The sequence below is a fragment of the Plasmodium berghei genome (assembly GCF_900002375.2).
Source record: "Plasmodium berghei ANKA genome assembly, chromosome: 14".
Lineage (NCBI taxonomy): Eukaryota > Apicomplexa > Aconoidasida > Haemosporida > Plasmodiidae > Plasmodium > Plasmodium berghei.
In genome coordinates, this window is record NC_036172.2 from 658,609 (window position 1) to 677,580 (window position 18,972).

Consider the following 18,972-nt stretch of genomic DNA (forward strand, 5'->3'; position numbering starts at 1 on the left):
TCATGAAAAATATTAGTATAAAGGGCAAAAAAAAAATTAACTTGTTTTTTATGATTAAAATAGTGTTTAAAAAAAAGGGGAATAAGTATTATATTTGATAGGTATATATACATATGCTCATAATACATATATATGCAAACAAAAGTGGTATTTAAATGGCGAAACAAATTAAAATATAATTTTAAGTGTAAAAATCTTTGAAAATTGTACAAAAATATCAAGTCGCATATATATCAAGTAATAAATACATATGCTTTAAAATTGTATTGGAAATATAATAAAAAGAAAAAAAAATATATATAAACATATTATAAGACGAAATAAAATAATTTGATTAATTGATCAAATCTTAGTATCAATGGCAATCAAATATATAAAAATAAAATGTGTATAAAGTAAAACTTTACGAATCACCACATGAATATATCATGTTAGTGGGGAAAATATTTTCAAACTTTAAAAATATTATATTTGTGGGTAGTTAAAAGCGCCCTTATTAGTTCATATGCGTTTATATATATATTTAGACTGGTGATCTTACTAAAATTATTTATTCCTAAGTCTCTTTTATATTATGATACTGATTTATGCTTACACCTTTATCAAAAATTCGCTTTCATCTTTACTAATCTTTTTAGAATATTTTTTTTTATTGTTTTGTATGCGATCATGGGAATTTTTTATATCGTCTAAGCACATATTTGCATCCAGTTGTGCCAAATAGTCCCCAACATTCCACATAAAACAAAAAGAAAAAAATATCAATGCATAAATTACAGAGCAAAAAATTAGTCCAACTTTTTTTTCTTCTACTATAAATTGTAATAATTTTGAAGCTTTATGAATAATAGCAATATGGGGATATTTTAATGTATCTATTAGCAAGAATGTTATTAGCATAGACATGATAATATTATTTACAATTAATAATATTAGTGTCGATCTAACTGAAGTAGCATTTTCTTTTATGACTCCCCAACATCCAACCAAACATATTACAATAATTACTACTCCATAAAACATACATAAAAATACTAAGTTGCATGGATTATTATTCTTATATTCAACTGTCCCAAATAATATAATTAGGGCTGAGTATATCAACGGTATTAAATATAAAATAAACGAAGTTACTCTTGTCGATAAACATTTTGATGAACCCATTTTCTGAATTAGCAAATATTACATATAGACATACGTGTATATGTCTCTAAGTTTATTTCCTTTCGCAGATTTATATTTTCTAATTTATCAATATTTGCGTAAATCTATATCTTGAGTTAAGTGATGACGTATTCTTCTAGTTATATATTATATCTCACTTTGTATATTTTGTATTCGTTTCGTAGGGATATAAATGAAAATATTCGGGCATGTTTATAGTGTATATTAGATGTAGGTGTATATATATCTAAAAATGTAAAGAAAATTCTACAGAAAATATGTAAAATAAAAAATAAAAACTTAACACACACAAAATCTTGAAGCATAGAAACACTAAACACTAAACACTAAACATTAAAATGGCAATTTTGCAAAACGGTAAAATATTTATAACGAAAATTTAAATTTATTTTACTGAAAAATTTCACGAACAAATCTATAATTTTCAAATGTGTAGAACATAAAAAATGAATAAAATGAAAGAAAAATATTATATGATGGTATCATTCTAATGTTATTGTTGTATATATCATAACATTTTCAATATGTATAACAAAAGTTATATGAGGGGGAAAATACCCTTGTTTTTTCTTCCATGTAAAATTTTCTAAAATATATTTGTAATTTTTGGATATTAATGCCTTCTTTTTAAAGGGGAAAATTGTGTATTAACTAAATTTATTAACATAAACACGTATACATATATGTATACTTATTTATTTGCTTCAATGTTTAGGTATATACGTATTGAAAGAAACTCGTTGAAGATGTCATGAAACGAGCAATGCCTTTAAAGTCATGAGAATAATTCATATAAAAATAAAACAACAAAATATTTTCGTAGACATGCTATGTATAGTATTATATTTAACCGTCGAAATTCATATGTGCATCCTCATACATTTTAATAATTTATAAATATATTTCTAATTATACAATGTTAAATCACAAAAACTAAAATTAAATAAAAAATAATAATAATAAAATTATAATATGAAAAAATAGAATGAAAATCTTCATATAAAATTATGTTCCTATTTTTTTAATTATAAAAGTGTACAACCCTTTTTATTGCAATCATTTTTTTTGTGAGACGGGGAAAAATGTTCACCTTTAAAAACATTGTAATTTATATAAAGTTTTTATTTTATACTTATACTTTTGTATAATTTATTATTCATTCCTTATATGTTTTATCCCCCCGACAGTTATAATTTTACTAAAATATTTGTCTATCCAGGTTGCTGTGATATTTATCAAATGTTTGTGTTTTTTATTCAATTTTAACTATATATATACCAATGTATATTATTCATATATATGACATAGTTTTCAAAATTTAGTTCTTTTTTTTTATTTTCGAAAAAATAAAGCAAAATTACCAATAGTAAATAATTTATAATATCCAATAGCAATGTATACATTATTCAAAATATATATAGTAAACAATTCCAAAAATGGAATTTTGCTTCTTGCTACTATTTTCTTTCACAATTTCGCTTTTTCTTTATTCTTTTATGTTTTAAACACTAGAAATATAACATGCACTTTAAGTGCACCACACCTTTTGAGGTTGGAGAAGGTTACCCCTATCATATTCTACTTTTATTTGTTAGTACATATAAATGCGTTGTTAAACATACATAACATTCAAGGATAAACATATATACTAATTCCAAAGAGTATTTGTTAAAGTGTTTATCCATATTTTGATGTAATTATTAATCGTTGGTATCAATATAGGTCTAAGATGTAATTGTATAATATTTTAAAGCATGTAAACGCATACAAAAAAAATATAATAAAATCGATAAAAAAACAATATAATATAAATAAAATAATGATGCGAAACTGTAAAAAAAGTGTCTTTTACAAGCATTTTGAGGAAACAACATTGATACTTATACTCCCCATCTTCAAATTGGGATTTTATATTTCCCTTTGTCAAAATAAATTAAAAAACTTCGCGCTACCCACCTCATTTAGAGCGAAAAATCCAGAATAACTTTTAAAGGCTATCCTTTTCCTGCTTAGACATATACTCCAAATATTTCATATGAACAAATATATACATATACCAAATATTACATATCATGAAGTTCATCTTCTTTATGCGTTTCAATGACACAATCTGATTTGGGATAGCATGTACATAGAAGAATATATTTTTTTTTTAGTTGCTCATCGTCTAAATAGCTTTGTTCTTCATTATCAACTTCTCCTTCAATTAATTTTGCTGCACATGTAGAACAACTACCACCTCTGCAGCTATAAGGCAATTCGACATTTTGCCTTTCACTGGCGTCTAATATATATTCATCTTCTTCACATTCAATTTTTTTCTCTCCATCATTTGTTCTTAATGTTATATTATAAAACAATTTACCCGGGTTAGGAGACACCGAATATCTTCTCTTATTGATATTATGGTCACAGCCAATTTTCAAATTAAATTTATTGCTGTTCATAAGAAAAACAGAATGTTTACTACCATTAGGTAAATTATTTATAAGCCTTACGCATACTCGATTTCTCGGGATATTTATAATTAGTTTATTACCATACATATAATTTAAGGGAGGAGGATTATTATTTAATTTGTATGTATTATTTTGTTTAAAAAAAAATATATAATATAAAAAAAATAGTGCTACTCTCATTATTTTTAAGCTAGCTTATTTGCATAAACAATGTTTATATATGTGTGTATGTATACATGCATAGAAAACTTATATGGTAGCACACACAGATTTATATGATGCTTGTACTATAACGCCTTTCAAACATATTTCCTTGCGCCTATGGAATTGATTAACTTTATGTTTTCTTTAAATATTTAAAAATTTTATCAAAATAGCCACATTAGTTGTATGTTACTATTCACTAATACAGTAATCTTTGAAGTTCACACTAAATATTCACTTTTTAAATTTATCAAGTATTTTCCTTTACAATTATAAAGCTTTTTACTAACCACTTTTCTTTATTAAGTACAGCTACGCTTCCCAAGGAAAAATGACATACATATTTTTTTGATTCTTCTATTTTGTTTCAATATATATAATTTTTCAGTAAACTAATTTATAGGGCATAAATTTGAAAAAAAGCCTTTTTATTGTAAAAATATGCATAAAAACAAATGTATAACCGTGTAATGTATACATTAGTATATTTTGCCTTTTTCTTTATAATCTTCACCACTAATGTATTAATAGCTTAATCATATATTCATCCTGCTCAGTAATATTATTTATATATAAAGAAACAAATATAAAATATAGCTGCGTTCTACATAATTTATTTTTCATTTTATTATAAAAAATGAATGTCAGTTATTTATTGTTTTGTTTGATTCTTTGGTTTTCTATTCAAAATTTTATTAATGACAGCAATTTTTAATATACTATTAAAAAAAAATTTTATTTTTTTTTACAATCAATATATGAAATAATAAATTTAATAATTTTTATATAATATTTTTAAATTTTATTATTCTTAGAAAAGGTGAAAAATATAATATGTTAATATGAATATATACACAAGTGTTTCTCTTAATATGCACGGGCATATAAAATTCACAAAAAATAGTAATAGGGCTATAATATACAATTGTTAATCATCTGTATTTGTATATACAACAATGAAAAATGGGTGTGCAAAAAATTATCTGCTGAACTGTTAAGAGAAATGAAAAAAAAAATGAAAACCATCTTGAACAATAATAAGAGGTATTTAAAGCGTCAACGACATATATGAAAAGAGAAAGCATCATATTGTTTTATACAGAATGAAAAAAATTGGTATACAACACATATACATACATACATACATACAATAAATAAATATGTATTTAATCAAAAAAAACAAATTTTGCAAATAAAATTAAAAAAATTAATAATCGTGATTACATGATGTTTTAATCAAATGGTGAATTATATATCTATTCCAACATAATACATGCATGTGTTAGCTTATTTTAGTCGATGCGTATTTATACGATATATATATATGTTAACAAGTAATCATCTTGAATCGTGCCTTAAAGTTTGACCTATAACATTGTTAATATTGTGATTCCTAAAAATGATGGGCTATTTGCATAAATCAGTATCATTCTTATTATTTTTCGTGATTTTTAAAATAACCATAGTTGAAAACATAAAAAATAAATCATTTCTTTATGTAAAAACATATTATTTTTCTGAGTATCAAAATAATAAGCATTTATTTCCATTTAGACAAAAAAATAATAACAGCAATAAATATCCTTCATATTTAACTGATAAAAATAATCAAATATTTAATAATATTTCTTTAAATAAAAAGACATATGATGAAACATATGAGATAATTTGTAACGAATTAGAATTGTTAAAGAAAGAAAACAGTGACAATATAAGCCACATTCAAACATTTTTGGGATTTATAGAAAAATATTATCACGAAATTAAAAAGCATAATTCTTGTTCGCCTGAAATTTTTTTAAAATTGTTTTTAAAATATATTGAAACATTTAAAAAATATAGATATTATTCTTTTCATAATGTACATAAATATGATGAAAGCTTATATGAATGGTCATTAGAATTTTGGTTACCATTAATAGACCAAAAAAATTCTCGATTTTTGGGAACTAACAATATTAAAAAAATTAATAATTGGATAGAACAAGGACACAATGTATTTATATTTAGTAATCATCATATTGAAGCTGATGCAAATATAATAAAATATTATTTCCATATTAACAATGCTGAAAATATATCAAGAAATATGGTATTCATTGGCGGTCATAAAATTAGAGTCGATCCTCTGTCACGCCCGTTCACTGTTTCTGCTAATATATTGTGTATTTATTCAAAAAAATATATTGAATATCCGCCTCATTTAAAAGAAGAAAAAATATTATTCAATCATAAATCACTTAACGCTTTAAAAAATATGTTAAGTTTAGGGAAAACTATTATATGGGTAGCACCAAGTGGAGGGAGAGATAGGAAAAGCCAAGATAATGAAATTCAAATTTCCCCATTTGATCCTAAAATCATAAAAACATTTAATATATTTGCAAAAAGATCAAATGTAAAAACTCATTTTGTGGGAATGGCTTTAAACACCTATAACATTTGCCCACCACCAAACACAATTGATATTGACGAAATTGAAAAAGAAAGATCATGCTCATACTCTCCAGTTGGACTGAATTTAGGAGATGATATTTTTGATATTTATCCGCAAATGGGCGAAAATGAAATAACGTACAAAATTTATGACTATGTTAATGATCTATATAAGAAGATATAACTATTTTATCAATGTAATTGAATTTATTACTTTTATTAATTTCTTTCAATTTTATGAAGGGAAATGGACTATGACAAAAAATAATCATCCTATTTTTAAAATATCTTTACATGAATATACATATATATATCACCATTTTTGGCTTAAATAAAATTGTTTTACCGCTATTTTAAAAAAGCCATGGTTGGTTTATATCTTTTTTATTTTATTGTGTTTATTAAATAACTTTTTTTATAATAAAAAAACAAGACAATTATAAAATAATAAATAAAATAATATATGAGTGAATAATCCTTACAACTGGATAATAAGTTTATCGATGTATATGTATTCATCCCATCATGTATGTCTTTATATTAATGCTCATAATTGTGCAAAATAATTATGTATGTGTAAATAAAACAAGAAAATATTTGTATGTCTATTCTCAACATAAAAATTGCACTACAAGAAAAGAGAATATTTAATAAAAATGTTATTTATGCATGTTGTAATATATACGTATATAAAAATTGGTGCTTCAATTAACTTTTTTTTAAAGAGCAAAATTGAGTTTTTTTTTTAAAATGTTACTAATAAGGTTGTGCAAAGCATTCAACTTTTATTTCATACTCTTTTAAAGAAAAATGGAAAATATATCAAAAGTTCTTTTCTTTATTTTTTTATGGTTTAATTTGTTCTTATTTTATATTCTTATATTATTTAAAAAAATAACTATTAATGCATACAAATGTATGTTAAGAGATTTTTTTTTTGGTTAGCCAATAAAATATTTTCAATTCATTAAAATCGAAAACAACGTCGAAAAATCAGTGAATATACACCTTTATTATTATTTTTTTTTAATTACTATTAAAACAAATTAAAAAAATTGTCTAATCAAATAACATATATTTAAAAAAGTAAATATAATATTACCCCTTTTTGTATATTGTGATAAATTATATTTTTTACAACAAATAAATAGCCATGTTTTTTTCATTATTTTTAAACGTCTTTTTTATTTACACGAATATATATTTACACTAACTGACTATAAATTTGTTTATGCTATTTTTTCTCTTTACACGTATTGATATTGTTTGCTACAAAAAGTTTTTAAACGAGTTATCTCAAAGAAAAAAAGACAAAAAGGGAGAGTGAAGTGCAACCCTAATTAAATTCAGTTAAAAAATATAAATTAACAAAAAGCTGTCTTTGTATTATATCAGTATAAAATTTGTATGTGATTTAATTAATTTTTTTTGTTGTAACACCGTATTTTATAGACAAAAATTATGTAAAAATAAGTAACATTTATTTTTTATAATTATTGCATTTCATTTTATATATAAATTATTTTTTTTATTAAAACACAGTTAATTATAGATTTTACATAAGCCGAAACTTATTGTATGCATAGAGTACAGCCCTTATAATACATTTTTAAAATACTGATGTTTTTATAATTTTTTTAATATAATATTATTTTTTACATGTTAATAACTTAATATTGTAATAATATTAACGTTATATTTAATTGATAACATTTTAACCACACTATTTCGTATTATTTTTTTCGGAACTATTTTATCTTTTAATTTGAAAAATATATACACACACCACATTCACATATATATCAACTGAATTGTAACAATAATTGTCTAGACATACTAAATGGATTTAATAACACTATTTACATGAAACATTACATTATACCAATATATTTATAGGTCTATTCGCTTTATATATATATAAAGAAGTATCAAATACCCAACCTGGGTTACATCAAATATAATATACACACATATTTCAAGAAAGATTCCAGAAAAATTAATATGCAGTGGATATTTTGCAAAGGATTTCTTAATGACTAAACTAAAAAATAAATAATGATGAATGATAATTTAAATGAAAATTTCAGTATATCCAAAAAATATGAAGATGATCACAAAACACAGTTAACTGAAGCAAACGAAGAAAACGCAAAATATAAAGAAGGTAGTGCATACCAAACAAATATTTTTCAAAATGGTATTCACTCAGAAATAAAAAATAATAAATTTCCTTTGGACTATTATAATTTCGAAGGATATAAAAATGAGGCAGACTATATGGAAAAAAATGAGTATGAGAGTTGTATTGATAACAAAGGCAATCTCATGAATAAGCCAAATATGGAAACTTTTGGTAACATAAATGATCACGAAAAAATTGAGGAAACTAAAATTAAAAATGGAGACAGAAGCACATGTGAAAATATTAATTATAATAAACAAAATACAGAGATGAATTTAATAAATATAAAAGAAAATAAAAATACCGAAGAAAAAACAAATTTTGGTGATAATAAAAATTTTAATTTATTAAAAAAAAAATTAACACACAATGAAGACGACTTGATTGATGACTTATTAATATATAATAATAATGATGAGGGAAAAAATACGAGCTTTAGAAAAAAAAAAAAAAAAGAAAATTTAAATGAAAATTGTATATCAAATAAAATAAACAACGAATTAAGTATACTAGATTTAAGAAAAAAAAATACTGAAATTAAAACAAAATTTGAAAAATTATCTATGAATTCTCAAAAAAAACAAAGCGATTTAAATATTCGTAAGATACAAAATAAAACAAGTTTTCATAATAATACCACTAACCATATTGTAAATTTATTACAAAAGAAAAATTCTGAAGAAGAGATAATGATACAAAGAATTGTAATACAGCAAAGTGACACTGCTGGCATAGTTCAAAAAAAAGTGCATACCATTGAAAATGATATTGAAGAAGTAGAAAAAAAATATATAAACACTTCACCACAAAATAAGGATATTCATAAAAATACAAGCTTTTATCATTCCGAAAATAGTAAAGATATTATTGTGGAATTAGAGCACCATGAGGAGAATAATTCTAGTGTGAAAAATTTACAAAAACATTATTCCGCCAATTGTCTTACTTCCTTTAAAGAATCGGAAATAAGTGAAAAAAAGAAGAACGAGATGGACTGCAAAATAAATGAATTAAATTGTTACACTGCGGAAAAAATTAATGAAACAAATACATTAAATGATAATATTGTAATACAAAATTATAGCACGCAAATAAACGAGGAAATTTTTACAACAAGTATAAAAGATGAACAAATTAAAGATGATACTCTTATTAATAATAAAATTTGGAATGCAAAAAATTCAAAAAATAATAATTCTAAAATGTCAGAAGATTTAATGAATATAAAAATATATGATGACTCTGAAATAGATGAAACAAAAGAAAATGAGTTAGAGTCTTTTTGGCTAAATAAAGAAATGTCAACTAGTTTTAGCACTTTAAAAACAAATATAAATGATAAATTATTAAATGTAAATAATCAAAATAAAATAATGTGGGCTCGGGAAGATTATAAAGGTGGTCTTTTCATATTAGACAGAAATAATCCATTGAATATGAAAAAATCTGAAAGTGATAATATAACAAATCGTGAAAAAATTAAAAACAATATATCAAAATTATTTAAAAAGAGTATGACGTTAAATACTCCAAATCGTAACAGTAATGGAAAAGAAGTATCATCTGTTGTTCCTACCTTGAATTGTGATAATACTTCCCAAAGAGCAAAATCATTTAAAGACATAAGCTTTTATGAAAACCTTGAAGGAGAAAGTTCATGTGATTCTTGTACTACACAAAGCACTGACGATGAAAAGGAAAAAATAGATATTAAAAAAAAAATAAAAATTATAAAAAAAAAACTATTACATAATAATAATATTACGAATATCGAAAATGTTAAAGTTGAAAACTTTGATATATATAATATTGATTTTAAAAAAATTGGTCTAAATACAAACAATTTAAATACAGAGGAAAAATATATTTTAATGTTATACATTTCGGAACAGCAAATGAAATTAGCTTTACAAGAAAAAAAAGAATGGGCCCACGGGGACAGAAATAATCAAGCAGTAGACATTAACAAAGGTATTAAAAATATTAGTGAAAATAATAATGGCCCTTACAATTTAAGCGAAAATAAGAGCAAAGTAACCGATTTAGAGAATATCCATTGGAAAGCGAATTATCCAGGAAAAAATGGCTTCTTTCAAAAAGGAGGAAATGAAAAAAATATAAAAGCATCTGATTCCTTAAATACAGACAATTTTAAGTTGAATATGATTAGGTTAAAAAATAATTCTATTCCATTTTATGATCAAAAAATGTATAATAAAATAAATGAAAACAAAAATAATAAATATAATCTTTCTGATTTTAATACATCTTATTATTCATACAATTATTCACGGTTTAAATTAAACGGTGAAGATAAAATATATTCTATTGCAAAAAATCAAAATGCCGGTAATTCATATATAGAAAATGAGTTATTAAAATTACACGATCCCAATTATACGGAACAACCTCATTTTAATTTCTTTCAAAAGTTGTATATTGAATTTTTGACAAGTGAATATAAAATAAAGGAAAAAGAGGATGCAATCATTTTGGATGACAACACAAATTGTCGAACAGATTATGATATATATGATCATTCGTTTATGGATAATTTATTAAAAAGTTTTGTGGAAATATTTATTCAGGATGAAGGCGTAGATGAACTTATCTCGATTTACGAGGATACTATATGGGATCGAGAGAAAGGAATTGAAGAAGCGAAAATTGACACATGTGCAGAATATATTTGCAAAATGTTTTTTGAAAACTCCTCAAACAAAAATATGGCAAAAAGAAAAGATTATAATAATGAGCAGAATATTTTTTCAACACAGTTTTATACATTGCTCAAACATATAGCTAATAAAATCGTAATAAATGGAAATGTAATAAATAAAATTAAAGAAATCCAAATTTTGAATCAAATACTAAACGAGGAAATAAAAATTTATAGTATTAATGTTGCATGTATGGAGGATATGTTTTTAGATGTAGAACCACATTTTATTGATGAATTTGATAAAGTTATAATAGGAAAAAATATTGGATTTTTTAATATGCATATAATAAATAGTGAATATAGTTATAATTATTACATTAATGAAAATGATATTAATAAATTAAATGATGATCAAAGTAATAGCTCAGTTTGGAATTATGTGTATGGATATTTCAATGACATATATAATTGGTATAACGAAAAACATGAACAAACTCCTAATCAAATGAAAAATAAAGATTATTTAGACATAAAAGATAACATTAATGTGAAAGATAAAGATGCTAGTAATTCTTCAAAGACCCTTTCAAGGAATTACATAAAAAATGTTAATAAATTACATTCACGTAACAATAACACTATTTTTATAAATGAAAAATTGGATGACCAAGACAATATATATAATACTTTTGAAAAAAAAATAAATGGAGAATTTGATATCAATTTAAAAAGTGAAGAATCACAATTATCTCCTAATAGTGAGTACATATATGATAAAAGTAATGATTCATCCCAAAATGAAAAAAACAATAAAGGAGAAGAAAAATATTTTCCCCAAATTATAGAAATAGAATCAAGTAATAATTTGATCGAAAAAAAAACGAGCACACAAAATAAAAATGAAGAACAAGATATGCTAAGCAATTCTACAAACATAGATGAATACTTAATGGATAGTAATATATCAAGTATAAATAATTATGCTTCCGAAAATTCAAATAAAATAAAAATGCAATCTACTAGCAATATGAGCAATACTAATAGTTTTAATATTAATTCTGATGAAAAAACAATGAATGAACAAACCAAAATGGATAATAATTATTACAATGATGATATTCTTAATAAATTCCCAAACGATTCTGTAGAAATAGAAAATCACAATTTTATCAAAGTAGAAGAAAAAAATTATCTTCGCAAGTTTAATGCCAATTTTAAACAAACTAATCATAACGATTTAAAAAAAGAGAATCAATTTATTAAAATGTCTAATAACAAATTCGAACACAATCAAGCCAGCTTAGTAACATTTCAATATAAAGGGACACTACCAAAAGGAAATATAAACAAATTATTGTTAGATAAAAACAGTAATATAAAAGGAAGCTATTTTTGCATATCAAATGACAAATTAATTGCTACTCATTCTAAAAATGATAAAATTGAAAACTTTTTAGATTCTCATTTTGTAATAGAAAAATGTATGAAATATAATAAAGAAATAAATCATTTATATGTTCATATATTTAATTTAAAAAATAAAAAATATCTAGCAGTAAATCTAGAAAGTAATATTATAGTATTTACTAATAAATATGATGATAAATTTTATTATGATCAATATAATGCAAGGCATCGAATATCAACTTATTTTCATTTGCAATCTATAACCGATACAATGAAAAAAGTGATAACCGATGATATAATCCATATTATTTCTAAAATTGTATTAAGCAGCTATTAATCGAATAATCGTGAATGAAAACAAACAAAAACTGGCGTCTCCATACACATACCTTTGTCTTTTCCTATAAGACATTTCACAGAATATATGCAATTACAAAAAAGGAAACAAAAATGTGAGAAAAAAACTGAAGATAAAGAATAAAATAAAAACCATCGTAGTTATATGATTCATGACAATTCATGAATTAATCAAATCTCTTTGTTTTTCTATTTTTCGCTTCATTTTTTAGTAATAATTTTGTGAACTTTATCATTTGACAAATTTTCTAATATATTTGTATACCTTTTCTTTTTAACTATTTCAAATTTCTTATTGTTTTTATTTGAATTAAACATACCTATTTTTGAAACCCTTCTATATTAATTCGGTGTAAACCCATAATGTTTAAAAATTTTTAATTTTCAAAACATTATATTATTATGAAAAATTTTTAAATAAAAAAACATGCAGTTTTATTCTTTTTCCTTGGAAATATTCCACGAGTAAAAATTAAAAAAATAAAACAAGAGCCGATCATTATATATATGCATGTGTATTAAGCACAAATCAGCGTATGCAAGAATGAATGGATAAATCCATTCGTATTAAATTGTCACAAAGAAAAAAAATAAAATATCATTTTGAAAAAATCATGCTTAACTTATTCATTTTTATTATTTTCTTTTTTTCGTAATATTAATAATGTCGTCAAAAAATAATAAATATAAAAGAATCTCAAACCTAATTAGAATCTGTACATATTACAATGAGACTAGATTCATGCATTAAAATCATTTATTCAAAATTGAAAATACAAGTGTGTAAATGTATAGATATACATTACACAAGATATATTTTAAAAGTAACTTTTCATTAGTGGATATTTATTGATTAATCATCTTCAGGTTCTCTTTCGTGAATTGTAACTCTTCTTTTTTTTACATCGCCGATTTCTTTTTTGTTTGCACACTGTCTAACATCTAATGAATGCCTATTGACAGTTGAAATACCATCAATAAATCTCATCTTAAATAAAACATCTGCATGAGAAAACATGCCTTCTTTTAATGAAACAATAATGAACTGTGAATTTGGAAATTGCGTTCTTATCATATCTCCAATATTTTGAGTATGATTTAAATCCAATGCCGCATCAATTTCATCTAAAATGTACATGGGAACCGTTCTCACTTTTAATATTGCAAGAATTAATGATAAAGCTAAAAGACTTCTTTGACCTCCACTCAATTCTGTTAAAGAATCTTTCCAGTTGTTGTTAAATGCGATCTAAAAAGAAACCAGAAAAGGAAAAAAATATGTTTGTATGTAAAATGTTGAGCAAATATCTAGTCATATAAAACGAGATGGGGAGTACAAAGATAGAATGCAAATTAAATGATCATTCATATATGAATTTCTTACTTTCATTTCCAGTCCATTGGCCAAATCGCCATCGATAATACTTAGCTTTGCTTGAGAATTTGGAAGAAGTGTTGAAAATATTGCCTGAAAATATTCATTAATTTGTTGATACATTGTTAGCAAACTTTCACTTTTCTTTACATCAAGATCTGCTATGACTTCTTGTATTTTTTTTTTATCTTCCTCAACTTGAGATTTTTTGGTTATTAAATCTTTATAATCTACTTGAACTTGTTCATACATTTGAACTGCTTTTCTGTTGATATTAATGGATAGTTTGTTTTGCTCATTTTGTAATGCTTGAATTTTTTTTTGTATAGCATCATGCTTAAAATTTTCAAAATCATAAGATGTATATTTTTTATTAAATAATGATTCATATGATTCTATCCATACATGAGTTTTATTCAAATAATTGACAGTATCATTTGCTGATTTAAAATCTTTTTTTATATCTATTAATTTATTGTCTAATTTTTTTAGGTCTAACGCATAGTTTGTTTTTTTTTTTTCTAAATCTTCTATTTTTTTAACAACTTGTTTAATTTCATTTTCGTATGAACCAAAACTTATTTGTAGTTGAACAATTTTATTTTCGAGCTCTTTTAAATTCTCATTTTCTATATCTATATTTTTCTGTATATCCACTATTTTATTTTCAATATCAGTTATTGTAGCATCTGCAATAATTAAATCATTTCTTTCTTTTTCAACTTGTTTTTTAAAATTTTCGATTTGCATTAATAAATCATCTACTTGTTCTTTTTTTTTATTTTCCTCTGTTTCTAATTGTTTAATTTTATTTTTTAATTTTTTAATGCTATCTTTTAAATCTTCTTCTTTTTTATCTTTATTATTTTCATAATCTGTTATATCTTTTTCAAGTTTCCGTATAATTTCATTTAATCTTTTTTGATCATCATACAATGTTTTTAATTCCTCTCTTCCTTTTTCAATCTCATCTTTGGCATTGTCTATTTTTTTGCTTAAACATCCATATTTACTTGTTTCAATTCTATTTTCTATATTACTTAAGTTGTTAGATATAATTTGAATATCTTTATTTATTTTCCTTTTTTCCTCTTCTCCTTTTTCGAAAGCGATTAATTTGTTGTTTATTTTTGTTATCTCTTCTTCTTTTGAAAGATAATTCTTTTTTATATTTTGATATTTTTCATAATGTTGTAAAAATAAATTTATATTTTTATTCGAACCCCCAGACATGCTCCCAGAAGTATCGAATTTGTCACCTTCCAATGTGATAGTTGGATAAGAACATTTTTTATTAGAATTGTAAGTAATTTTTTTGCACAATTCAACATTTGAACATATAATAGTTCCATTAAATAAATATTTTACAAGTTTTTCAAATCTCTTATCATAATCCATTATATCTAAGAAATAAATTACATCTTTTTTATCCTTTGCATCAAGACCTAATTCTTTTCTGCATTCTTCAACAGATTTTTCATTTAAATCTCGACCAACAATACAATCTTTTAATGGTAACAATGTAACCCGTCTGTTACTTTGTGAGAAGTTGTTATATTCGAACAATTTTTTGCTGTTTTCTTTATTTTGTACTAAAATATAGGATAATTTACCTCCTAATATTAAATGAATAGCTAGTGAAGTATTTTCATAATCCTTTTTTATTTTAATTAATTTATATATTTGACCATAGACATCTGATTCTTTCATATTATTTGGTATTTTAAAATCAATTTTAACATTATTAATTAAATTTTTTAAAATCTGAATTTCTTGATTCAATTTATCTAATTCATTACGTAAATTATATTTATCTTTTTGTAAATTTGCCATATCTTCAAAATTTTTATGCTGTGAGTTGATTTTTTCTAATTGTTTTTCTGCTCCCTCTTTTTTTTTCTCTTCTGCAATTTTTTCTTTATTTATTTCGTTAAATTCCTTTTCATATTTTTTCCTTTGATTTTTTAATGAAATTATTTCCTTTTCTAAATGTTTGCTATTTTGTAACAAGTTATTTATTTTTGTCTCAGTCTTACTTAGGTCTGTTTTATAATTTTTTAATTGATCTCTAAAAGACCCATTATATTGATTTCCATTATTATTCCCTTCAGCATTATCATTACTAATACCACCACTAAGTAAACAATTAATTGTCCTTTGTTTTTCATTCAATTCATCTCTTAAAGTTTGTATCTTATTTCTTAAGTTTTCGTAATCTCTCAACGTTTTATTATTTTTTTCATCATTCTTTTCGTAATCATTTAATTTTTTTTCTATAAATTTTATCTCTTTTTTAATATCTTCCCTTTTTTTTCTCTCTTTTTCCTTTTCTTTAGTTTCAATTTTAATCTCTGATTTTAAGTTTGATATTTTTTTCTCCAATTCTTCTTTTTCCTTTATAAGTAATTTTATGGGCTCATTTGCAATGGCAGTTTCATCAACCAATTTGTCTTTATCACTTTTATATTTTTCGATCTCATAATTTATACTGTTTATATTACTTTCTATAGAATTTTGTTCATTTGTGCATTCTTCAATTTTTTCTTGGTTTTTTATCATTATATTTTTAGCTACATAATATTTATAAGATATATCTAACTTTTCATACTTTTCAATTTCTTCGTTATTGCTTATAAATTTATTATATTCTTCTTTTTCCTTTTTTAATTTTATTAAAGTTGGCTCAATCTCTTCTACTAATACTTTATTTATTTCCTCTAATTTCTGATCTTTTTTTACCATTAATTTTATCGCATTTGTTCTTTTGACTTCATAAAGTTTTGTTCCACTCGATTCTTCTATTAAACCGAGAAGCTCTACTGGTTTCATATTTATAACTTTTGTTATTTTACCTTGCATAATTAAAAAATGAGGATTATTAATATTTAATTTTAATGATTGAAAAAAATCACTAATATCCTTTGGTTTAGCATTATGGCTATTTAATAAATATCTATTTCTACCCCCTAGCATTATCTGTCTTGTAATAGTAATTGTTTTCATATCCCTATATGGCTCTTGTAATGGGCTTGGTTTTTCTTCATTGTTAAATTTTATCGTCACGCTACCTTTGGTTATTCCTGCCTGGCCTTGTTTATATATAAGTTCATCTAATCTGTTAACTCGAATTAAATTCAAATTATTTATTCCCATAACGAAACAAATCGCATCTAACACATTTGATTTACCACTACCATTTAACCCTGTTATTGCATTAAACTGTGGATGGAAGGGCCCAATTACCGTTTTTGTTGGATAGCTTTTAAAGCCATCCAAAATTATCTCTTCAATGTGCATTTCCTTTGGTTTAACTGTATTTTCTTCTATTTCCTATTTTAATTATAAGTAAACTTAGCAACTTTTCGTGTTATATACTTGCCTTGTATATGTTCTCTCTCTTTTTTATACACACTATGATTATATTATTTTTTATATACATTATACTATATATTTCACCCAATTACACATTGGAATAATCACATTATGAATCCCCCTTAAAATATTAAGAACTTTGTATTTATTTTCATAAATTTTATAAGTATGATATTTTTAAAATTTTTAAATTTCAATAGCTCACTGAGGAAAAAAAAATATCAAAATGTTTTTTGTGTTATTATTTAATGATAAAATAATTGACAGATAGACAAGCAAACAATATATTTTGTGTTTCTCGAGCCAATAAATTTACAAACAGAATGGTATCGTAACAAATTTTATATTTAAGTACATATATAAGGTGTGTGTATATGTATTATCAATCATTATACACATTTAATAGCTTATTTTCCCCAGACTTTCATTGTTTTGTAACTATTATTTTTCTTAAGTTTTTAAATATATAATTTAACAATTTAATTTTCTGGCAAATATATTATTATATGTATGCATATGAACAAATAATATATGTAATGTTTTTACGTATTGAATTCTTAAAATATAAATTATGCACAAAGACAAAAAAATAATAAAAAGATAAAATACGTAAAAAAAACGTTATCATGTCTCTTATTTATCATAAATTAATAAAGTAATTATAGAGATATCAAGCATAAAAATATTTTTAAATGAAAAATATTTATTTATATATATTATGTAGCTAAAAATATTTAACACAAACAATCATTTGTAGCTTAAATCAAAATGAAAGTAACATGTATTGTAAGACTACTTTGAGAAAAATAATTTGGAATATATTAACATAAAAAAAAATATATTTTTTTTTTTTTAATTTGAAGCAAAATATTAAAAAATATTTACATTATTTTTTTTTGTATATAACAGAATACATGATAATTTTGCATCAATATGTATTCTTAAATAAAAAGGCATAGTAATTCAAAAAAAAAAAATATATATATAATACCCACGTGTAAAAATATAACTATAAGCAAATGATATGTAAAAGCGATAAATAATATATACAACAGACCATTTAATAATTAGATAGAAAATCAGTCTCCTATTTTGTATCTTGAACCCCCCAAAAAATATATATATATATATATATATACAACATTGATATCATTATTCCTCTTAATGTCTATTCAAATAACTTAAAAAAAAATTATGGTGTCTGAGTATCGATTGACTACAAATATATTTATTATAACTTTTGTAAACAAATGGTATTAACATATTTTGCGACAAAAATCTGTTCTCAATCTTTTTTATATAGTCCTTTGTGTATATGAATGTATGCATTTTA

General features: G+C 23.2%; 5 protein-coding genes across 5 annotated transcripts; 2 read left to right on the forward strand and 3 right to left on the reverse strand.

Annotated features, from left to right (window-relative positions):
* Nucleotides 1-591: 591 nt before the first annotated feature.
* PBANKA_1416500 (conserved protein, unknown function) lies at nucleotides 592-1,164 on the reverse strand (the record flags this gene model as incomplete). Its single annotated transcript, XM_034567495.1, has 1 exon — nucleotides 592-1,164. One exon carries the CDS (start codon nucleotides 1,162-1,164, stop codon nucleotides 592-594), a length of 573 nt encoding a protein of 190 aa, XP_034423987.1.
* A 2,084-nt stretch (nucleotides 1,165-3,248) lies between these two features.
* On the reverse strand, nucleotides 3,249-3,824 carry PBANKA_1416600 (ferredoxin, putative; the record flags this gene model as incomplete). The annotated part of the gene is made up of 1 exon (XM_034567497.1): nucleotides 3,249-3,824. One exon carries the CDS (start codon nucleotides 3,822-3,824, stop codon nucleotides 3,249-3,251), a length of 576 nt encoding a protein of 191 aa, XP_034423988.1.
* Nucleotides 3,825-5,250: 1,426 nt separating this feature from the next.
* On the forward strand, nucleotides 5,251-6,468 carry PBANKA_1416700 (glycerol-3-phosphate 1-O-acyltransferase; the record flags this gene model as incomplete). Its single annotated transcript, XM_034567498.1, has 1 exon — nucleotides 5,251-6,468. One exon carries the CDS (start codon nucleotides 5,251-5,253, stop codon nucleotides 6,466-6,468), a length of 1,218 nt encoding a protein of 405 aa, XP_034423989.1.
* Nucleotides 6,469-8,339: 1,871 nt separating this feature from the next.
* PBANKA_1416800 (conserved Plasmodium protein, unknown function) lies at nucleotides 8,340-12,872 on the forward strand (the record flags this gene model as incomplete). The annotated part of the gene is made up of 1 exon (XM_034567499.1): nucleotides 8,340-12,872. One exon carries the CDS (start codon nucleotides 8,340-8,342, stop codon nucleotides 12,870-12,872), a length of 4,533 nt encoding a protein of 1,510 aa, XP_034423990.1.
* An 873-nt stretch (nucleotides 12,873-13,745) lies between these two features.
* Nucleotides 13,746-17,564, reverse strand: PBANKA_1416900 (structural maintenance of chromosomes protein 2, putative; the record flags this gene model as incomplete). Its single annotated transcript, XM_034567500.1, has 2 exons — nucleotides 13,746-14,141; nucleotides 14,277-17,564. 2 exons carry the CDS (start codon nucleotides 17,562-17,564, stop codon nucleotides 13,746-13,748), a joined length of 3,684 nt encoding a protein of 1,227 aa, XP_034423991.1.
* Nucleotides 17,565-18,972: the final 1,408 nt, after the last annotated feature.